Genomic DNA, 9045 nt, shown 5'->3' with positions numbered 1-9045 from the left:
TTATTCATTAGTCGAATGTGGAATCTTATGTTTGTTGCCCCTTTCTTTTTTGCTTTGGATTTGGGTTTTTGGTGTTGAACTTTGAGTATGAATTGAGTAAGATTATAGCATGAGAAGGTTCATCATGTTCATTTAATTAAGGTCTTCCTGCATTTAAAATGGGAGCTTACATGACAAAAAAAAAGATTAAAATGGTAATAATTTACAAAAGAGCATCATAGTGGGAACATTTTTCCTAAAAAAGGTCATTTCAGAACTAAATTCCGTGAATCCATGGTTTCATGTGGGTTTTCTTTTCATGGACGTGATTACCATCATGTCTCTTATCATTTCGATGAGGATTATTAACATCCAAGACCTAGAGCCTGATTGCATTAGTACTATCCTTGGCCTTGGGTATAATATCACGAGTTCCTCCCTGTAAAGGTTGCAATGCGTTTTAAGAGAGTGAGAATTAAGTATATCACGGAAAAAAAAATTAATGGCAAAGTAACTTACCAGAACAACCAACAGATGGAGGAGGATAATCCAACAAGCAAGTCCTTTGGAATCCATCAATTGGTAGGTTTATATCCCTTGCAACTCCTCCTTTGAAGGATTAGGCAAGAGCAGAAGCAAATGCCAAATATTACATATGGATAAAAAGTGTGCTTGATTAGAAGGTTCTTTTTCAAATAGTCGATTAAAATATGACCCCTTGAAAGATAGTGTTTCTTATTGAGATTGAAAAATGAACCAAATTACTTGATACTCAAATCAAATTTGGCTAAATAAAAGTTTGTTTGAACTTAGTTTGCCAACTAATCAAATCAAAATTTAAGAAGTATTATTATGTGTTAGATTAACTATCAAATTTGGCATTAACTTGGCTTGATTAACATAAAATTAGAATTTACAAGTAAAAAATTCAAGTTACTCAAGTTCGAGTCATGCTCGATTCTATAAAAAAGCTCATTTGAGTTTGGCTTAATTAATAAACAAGTCAAGTTTGAAGACCTTCCTCTTAAAAAAATTTTAAAAAAATCAAGTTTGAGTACAGTTTCAAGTTTATTAAATAATCTAACAAGTTTGAATACTAGAACATTGAATCTAGTAGATCTAGACAAAATCACTAAATTTATTTTAGACCATAACTGTAGATTGTTTAGAAAAAAAGGACCAAAATGTAGACCTACCCACATGATGCAAACCAACCAGCCACGTGATCCATGCTGTAACCTTGCTAGCTTCACTTAGCTATCGCCTTGTATAAATAGCCGTATAGCCCCCAAGAGTCTTTTCACCACCAAAGTTACATTTTGAATCTGTTCATAGGCAAGGCATGGCTTCATCTATCACTCTGATCGCAGTCTTTTCAATTGCCCTGGTAAGGTTTCTCAACCATCAATACTGTACTTGAAGTAGTAGGTCATACGAGATAATTGCTAGACTGTATAGGAATACTGATGAAACCCGTGAATTAAAGCTACCTGAGAAAACACATTCTTCTTCCTTTTTGCACATTTATCTGCAGCTCTAACCATCGCCACTGAAGGAATGGAAGCTCTTCAGATGGCTCTCTAGTTCTATTCTCATAAAAGCTTGACTTCCAAACATTACCAATGCTGGTACCATACTTAAACGTCAATGTAACTTGAGTAATGGCATATGACACTATTTACCATTTTTTAGTTAGAGGATTCATCCGGGAAAGATTGAAAGTCAAATCAAGACCCTTAAAATCAACAAAGGAATATTCCTGTTGCCAGTTGAGCTCGTATTTGGACATTAACTATCCTTCCCTACAAGGGGTCATCTTTTACGGTGCTACCATCAACGTACCTATATTGACGTTAGTTTCTTTTATGTTAATATTTGCACAAATGTGCAGTTTGCATGCATCACGGAAGCAAGGAAGAATCCTACGGACTTTTTGCAATCTGCTGTCATTAATGAGCATACTGAGGACAATCACCATGCAGAGTCGTCCCTTTCCAATCAGAAGAAGACAAGTAATGGTAACATATTGAATGATTTCGAGTCGAAGTTTGAGTCGAAGCCCGGCGTCTTTCTTTGGGGGTATCAAGGCAACGACGCTGAGTCTAAATCTAAGGAGGAGAAGCCTCTTATGAAAGACTTCGAGTCGAAGCCCGGCTCCTTTCTCTGGGGGCATCAAGGCAACGACAATCACCATGCAGAGTCGTCCCTTTCCAATCAGAAGAAGACAAGTAATGGTAACATATTGAAGGATTTCGAGTCGAAGTTTGAGTCGAAGCCCGGCGTCTTTCTCTGGGGATATCAAGGCAACGACGCTGAGTCTAAGTTTCAGAAGAAGACAAGTAATGGTAACATATTGAAGGATTTCGAGTCGAAGTTTGAGTCGAAGCCCGGCATCTTTCTCTGGTCGTATCAAGGCAACGACAATCACCATGCAGAGTCGTCCCTTTCCAATCAGAAGAAGACAAGTAATGGTAACATATTGAAGGATTTCGAGTCGAAGTTTGAGTCGATGCCTGGCATCTTTCTCTGGGGGTATCAAGGCAACGACAATCACCATGCAGAGTCGTCCCTTTCCAATCAGAAGACAAGTAATGGTAACATATTGAAGGATTTCGAGTCGAAGTTTGAGTCGAAACCCGGCATCTTTCTCTGGGGGTATCAAGGCAACGACGCTGAGTCTAAGTCTCAGAAGAAGACAAGTAATGGTAACATATTGAAGGATTTCGAGTCGAAGTTTGAGTCGAAGCCCGGCATCTTTCTCTGGGGGTATCAAGGCAACGACAATCACCATGCAGAGTCATCCCTTTCCAATCAGAAGAAGACAAGTAATGGTAACATATTGAAGGATTTCGAGTCGAAGTTTGAGTCGATGCCTGGCATCTTTCTCTGGGGGTATCAAGGCAACGACAATCACCATGCAGAGTCGTCCCTTTCCAATCAGAAGACAAGTAATGGTAACATATTGAAGGATTTCGAGTCGAAGTTTGAGTCGAAACCCGGCATCTTTCTCTGGGGGTATCAAGGCAACGACGCTGAGTCTAAGTCTAAGGAGGAGAAACCACTCGTGAAAGATAATTAATGTCCAGGGAAGCCGCAACTTTACCTCTGAATGGACTACGGACATATATGTCTTCTAGCTGGTCTGATATGAATATGTGTGATATGTAATAAATGCAGTTCTTCTTTCAACCAAGCGTTCCGTATAATTAATTAAATGAAAGTCAGTAGCGTTGAGTGCATTTTCTGTTTCTTTGTTTGTTGTTTCTTTTTGCCATTTACCATAGACAGGAAGCGCACAAAAAATGAGCACTATTCAAGCATGACAAGAATCATAGAGTGAGCGAACCAACTATACCTTGATAATCTAAAAAGAGTTCTGCAAACTCGTACTCTTGTACGAAACCAGGACCATATATATATATATATAGATATATCGATTCAATTTTCTAATGATGTGTGTGGTACGAACGCACATTAGAAGTACAGAAAATTCTAGAGTAAACTTTCACAAAAGAAGGGAAAGAATGGAGAACTCTTGAAGCGTGATTGATCGCTATTCTTAAGAATTTAATTATCCATACTACACTAAGTATTTGCTGTAGAGATAAAGGTAATTTAAGATACAACAAGAGAAGAAGAAGTTGATAGCAATATCAAGTTTCTCAAACTAAGAAATGATCAAATAATTCTAGCTAGTTTTGACAATAAAAGGCTTGTGTTTTTTACAAGTAACCTGTTTTCGACTCGTCTCTAAGTATCCTTTGAAATGTGGCACTTAATCCCAATTATTTGACTTTAAACTTCATTCTGTGATGTGGATTCTATGTGTTAGTATATACAAGACAAATCTTAAACATTACTTGAAAATCATATTATATGTAACTGAATACCGCATAACTTGCAATTATCCACTTACGCTCTCAATATTATTGGGAAATTACATGGATTTTCGTTTCGGTAACTCTAATTATATAATCTCACGATCCATCTTAATTGAAGGGGCCATTATGAATTAGATGAACATGAAGTTGTATTTCGATTCTCAAGCTATTCCTTTCCTCTTTCTTCATTGTAAGGATTAGAGTCTCTTTTGGAGAAAAAAAAAACACTCTAATTATACAGGATTAAAGCAAGTAGCAATGGTCTATAAAAGGATAAAAAGTAAGCAGGCTGGGGCATATTTATTAAAACATGAAAATAATATGAAATTTTATAATACACATGATACGAATAATAAACTGTACGTAAATAATGCAAATATATTCGAAAAGTACAAAGCTGAAAATACAACTTCATTTACCATGTGCATAATAGCTGTGTGCACATTCTAGTGAAGATTTTTTTTATTTTTAGTGTAAGTGAGAAGTTTCGAGTTCCAAACCTTTCACTTACACTCTCTTTTCTCATATCATCTAATCCATCCCTTCCCACATTTTTATGAAGATGAGCACATAATGTGAGTTTTTATTTTTTGAGGTGAATAACTTGTTCACAAAAAAGTTTTCTCGATTTAGGTAAAGTTTAAACTTTACGTTGTCTAAACAACGCAAGTAGATGCCACTAGGACAGAAATCATTATGATGACTTCATCCAAGGTAACGAAAAAAAAAGGCGTACAATTGCACTTAAAATTTGTGAATTTATAGTACTATTTCATGGTTTATCGCCTCAAAGTTAACAACAAATAATGTTATGAGTGTGATTCAAATTTATTGCTCCATTATGTGTGTACAATGTATCAAAACAAAAGAGTAGCAAATTGTGTTTTATTGCACTTTTTGTTTAGCTAGCTTCATGCAAATTTACCTTCTTAGATGATAGGTAAAGAATTGGTTTGCCATTCAATGTATCCAAGAAATATGTGTTAGTACATAATGTTTATTTTAATGGATGTACTGGTGTAAAACAAAATTACAAATTATTAAGTTTTAAACTTTACAAGTACTTAAAGCACAATAATTTTTTATTAAATTAAAATTTTCCCTTCTGTGATTTGGTAGTTTATCTTATAACCCCTCTATAGTTTAAAAATCTGTAATCAACCTCCTCATAATCTGGGTTAACATGTCATCGTTAATTTTTCTAAAGTTTAAGTCAAATTAATATATTGAAAAATTTATACTTTCACTAATTCTTTGAGGTAGTTTCAAAACTATTACAATTATTATACACCTTAAACTATGTATTTGTTTTCAAGTAAACACAAAAGATGCAGCAAACCATTTTTAGCCAAGTTAATAAAATTGCAAATGTAACAATATAAAGCACCCTATGAAAAGTTACTCTATATGATTAAGAAAATAATTTATATTTATTAGAATGGAAAAAAGTTGCCAGAAGAGGGAGAGACCATAAGAAAAATAGTTTAGAGTGAACTGCATCAATCATGCCTTCCATCGGGGAAAAAAAATGATAGATGTGCGTGTATATAGGTACATACACGCGCATTTATGTATTTGCATGTACACGGACGTGAGGTTGTTCCTTTGAAAAGTAGCTTCTCCTGCAATAATCCAAATTCTAGCACAGTGGCAGAAATGGAAAAGTAGTATAGGCTGCACCGAAATGTAATAAAATACAAGCTTGAAATTCAGATAGAAATCGAAATACATAAAACGTCCAGAGCTTTTTTTTTTTTTTTTTTTTTTTTTTGAGGAGATAAAACGTTCAGAGCTGAAAGCAGAACCAGTCTTTGAGTCGTAGTGTTATTTAGATTCAAGTGAAAGAGGGGCACAGGATACAATACAGCAGCCAAACAGAGATGGAAGCTTGAGCTCTTGGACCATTTGGCCAGAAGGGTAGAGCCCTAAATTGGAACCAATACAAAGCTTTCTGCCGGAAGAACATGGCAAACAGGGGAGGTCCCGGAAGGCAACGCGACCGTGGTTCCGGTATCCATGTGACAAACAGCTTCGATTGTCAGCAAAATCCTGTACACGCCCGATTGTCAGCCTCTTGAGAATGGCAATAAAAGATTTAAGGATAAGCCATGGTACGACAGGATGTCATCTTCGGAGTTAAAATCATTTCAGGAACTTGTAAGATTGTGTTGTTTTGCAATCTATCTGGAGTTGATCTCGTGGGCTGTTGTGTCAAAAAGACTCCGATATTGGTCTCCGGACCCATGATTTTTCCTGCAAATTCACCCAATAACTCATAGGATGTGACACAAGTATTCTTCTCTCCGTTGATCGGCATCCTCTCACACTCTCGAAGAGTATTTTCCATCATCTGGGCTTTTCGAGGTCCTTGAGGAATCGAAAAGTGTTCAAGAATGTAAGGGAGTTGCTCTAGCTGTGGCAAGTCCATCGAGCAAGATGCATGAAGATTTTTGAAACTGCGTTTTCACCCTTGACTTTTTAAATAATTTCATTATAGCCCAAAACTTCTGCTAATAAATCATTTTTACCCCTTTAAGCTTTAATCTTCTTTGATATGTTTTAAGCGTGGTTTTCAGTTAACTATTTCTGGTTTTTTAGAGTATAATTAGATCTTAATATTTTTTATTGATTTATTGTCTTGTTGGGTAATGTTATTAGTTTAGGAGTTTGGGTAATGTTATTTGTTTGGTTTCTGGAAATGGATTTTAGTTATTTCTCATTGGGTTTTGTCTTGGGCTAGGAGGCCAAAGCCCATGCTTTTTCGGTTGGGTTTGTTTGGATAAAACTATGAGTTGGCCTATGTGTATTTTGCCTTGGACTTTCAATTGGGCTTTAGGAAGCTTTGGCCCAAATAAATAAAAAAAAGGGCCCAATGGCCTGATGTTCTTAAGAAACCAGAAAATGAAATTGCATATTAGTCCCTATACTTTCAAGTAATTTCACTTCTGCCCTAAAAACTTTGATTTTATTTCAATTAGGTCCCTAATTTAAATCCCCTGATTAGACCCCTATTTTTGTAATAATAATAATTTGATCCCAAAAACTTTCCAAATTTTTGCAATTAGGTCCCTAATAGTTTTGATTTCTTTAACCCAAGTTGTTTATCTTCTTTAATTGTTAATTATACTTCATTTAAGTATTTTAATTAGTCGATTTCTTCATTATTTCCATTTCTTTATAATTAAATTAGTGTCTTGATCATTTTGTTGATTTTGAAGTATAAGTAAGGCAAATTTCACCCCATTTAATCACAACTTCAAGGGAGGTAACCTTCTTTTCTTATTTTAAATTCTTCTATGTGCTCCAATGTGTTTTTATGTGTAATTGCAAGTTTTGAGTTTTTTTTCTTTTAAATATTCCTTTTATTTTTTTTAAGTTTCATTTATTTTATTTTATTTTAATGATTATTTGTGAGGCGTTTAAATATCAAATTGTAATATATAGGAGCTCGAGACATGTATTTAGCTAGCCCATGTAATAGATAGATTTTAATTTTGCCAAAATGTAATTAGTTAGATAAATGTAATAGTTAGGTAATTATTTTTAAATTTTTCCTTAGATTGTAGTTAGGGTCCCGAATGTAATAGTTAGGTTTTTATTTGCGTTTATTTGCTTGTGTGCTTGCATGCTTATGTGCTTACGTGTTTATTCGCTTTCATTAGGGTTTTGCATTTAGAGATTATACTTATGTGTTATGTGCTCTATGTGCATTATGTGTTTACTTGCTTTAATTATGTTTATATGATTTATTTAGTTATAATAAATGCATGACGTCACCACACTAGTCCAACACTAGTTGTAGCACTTTCTCCCTGATTTCTTACTAGTCCAACGCTAGTGAAAATTGGTAGAAATGGACTAGTCCAATGTTAGACCCTATAGGCCATTTTTGCGCTAGATGCATACTTTGCTCGACATTTTTGCATTTCATGCATGCTTTTCATTTTTAGGATATTTTCTCATCTTGTATGATATTTCCTCTATATATAATCTCCCTTATCCCTATGTATGCGAAACATGACATTTAGACTTGCATTCCATTTAGAAAATTAGAAATAAGCTAGTTCATTTGTTTGGTTAGATTAGGAGAGTCACCCTTCAAAATATAAGAAATGGACGAATATGGTTTCTTAACCTTAGCACGCTCATATCTCCTCTTTGAGAAGGAAAATTGAAGTCACGAACCTTAATCTCCCGTACCCGTTATGTTGCATTCCTCTCTTTTAGATCATGTATATTTATATTATAATTCTTCTTTCTCTTCGAGTCTCATCTTTGCATATTCGTGACCTCTTCTAAAAATCATTTTTGGGCATCACAATTAATGTAATTCGCATCAATTAAACTCTGAAGAGAAATTTCGACCCTCTCGATATCCATTAGGTCTAAATTTGCATCCATATAGTAACATCCAAATGTGATAAGTTTTATAGGTTAGATTAAGAAAATTTTTGACTAAATCTCGTAACTAGCCTTGGTTAGGTTAAAAGGGTGCCTTAGGTTTGATTCTGTCAAATCTTTGCCTTCCTTTTCTACAACCATGACTCCCGAACCATTTTCTCTTGTTCTCAAAGACCTAGAGTCGTGTAAACTAGGGGTTTTATCTGTTTTTATTTATTAAAAATATAGTTTTTGGTGACTTAGTACACCTAAACTCGATACCAAGTGGCAACTCCTACTATTTCCTAAAAACCCTTTTTAGACTATTATTTTGGGTCAAAATCATCGCACTTTTTAAGTCCCATTTTAGGTCTTTTTCTTTTATAAACTCAAAAATTCATTGTTCACTCAAATAAACTCAAATTTTCTCAATAACCTACTTATAAACTTATTATTTTATTATTTTTCAAAAAATGGGGCGCGACAATGAAGATGAGTGAGGAGATTGAAAAAAGTGAAGAAGAGAATTCTTCTTCGCCCCAACCTATGACGAGGCGTCAATGGGGGAGTACATCTAGACGCTCAGAGGCGTGGTATTCGGATTTACTTGACTCGTGATCTCATCGCACGCATTTTGGGTTACAACAACATTGGTCCAATTGTTGATTTGAAGAAAGGGCTTGTTGCTCCCAATAAGAGATGAGATCCATCACACACATTGTCTCAATTTGATCTTGAGTACCAACCTTTCTACTCCTCAAGGAAAGAGACGATGATTGTAAGCGTTTTCGACACTTGCTATCAC

The 9045-nt window shown here is 35.0% G+C and overlaps 1 protein-coding gene and 1 long non-coding RNA gene across 3 annotated transcripts; one reads left to right on the top strand and one right to left on the bottom strand.

Moving 5' to 3' along the window:
* Positions 1 to 1296: 1296 nt before the first annotated feature.
* LOC113775148 lies at positions 1297 to 3118 on the top strand. Of its 2 annotated transcripts, none has more exons than XM_027319906.1 (5): positions 1297 to 1366; positions 1871 to 1997; positions 2325 to 2450; positions 2685 to 2815; positions 2939 to 3118. In XM_027319906.1, exons 1-5 carry the CDS (start codon positions 1322 to 1324, stop codon positions 3056 to 3058), a joined length of 549 nt encoding a protein of 182 aa, XP_027175707.1. In that variant the 5' UTR covers positions 1297 to 1321; the 3' UTR covers positions 3059 to 3118. The 2 variants fall into 2 exon arrangements, with proteins under 2 accessions (XP_027175707.1, XP_027175708.1); XM_027319907.1 differs by having other exon boundaries at positions 1871 to 2002; positions 2330 to 2450.
* LOC113775149 lies at positions 2387 to 2673 on the bottom strand. Its single transcript, XR_003468859.1, has 2 exons — positions 2616 to 2673; positions 2387 to 2492 (listed from the first exon to the last, which is right to left on the bottom strand). It is a non-coding gene; the product is annotated as an uncharacterized LOC113775149 (long non-coding RNA).
* Positions 3119 to 9045: the final 5927 nt, after the last annotated feature.

Source organism: Coffea eugenioides, chromosome 6 (assembly GCF_003713205.1).
Source record: "Coffea eugenioides isolate CCC68of chromosome 6, Ceug_1.0, whole genome shotgun sequence".
Lineage (NCBI taxonomy): Eukaryota > Viridiplantae > Streptophyta > Magnoliopsida > Gentianales > Rubiaceae > Coffea > Coffea eugenioides.
Note: the sequence above shows the minus strand (reverse complement) of the source record. Positions and strands in the feature narration are given on the sequence as shown.

What these genes read in the sequence shown, in the direction of transcription:
- LOC113775148 (XM_027319906.1), top strand. Translation starts at nt 1,322, where the DNA reads ATGGCTTCATCTATCACTCTGATCGCAGTCTTTTCAATTGCCCTG. An exon ending in CAGTCTTTTCAATTGCCCTG is followed by an intron (nt 1,367 to 1,870) that starts GTAAGGTTTCTC and finishes ACAAATGTGCAG; the next exon opens with TTTGCATGCATCACGGAAGC. An exon ending in TCAGAAGAAGACAAGTAATG is followed by an intron (nt 2,451 to 2,684) that starts GTAACATATTGA and finishes AGACAAGTAATG; the next exon opens with GTAACATATTGAAGGATTTC.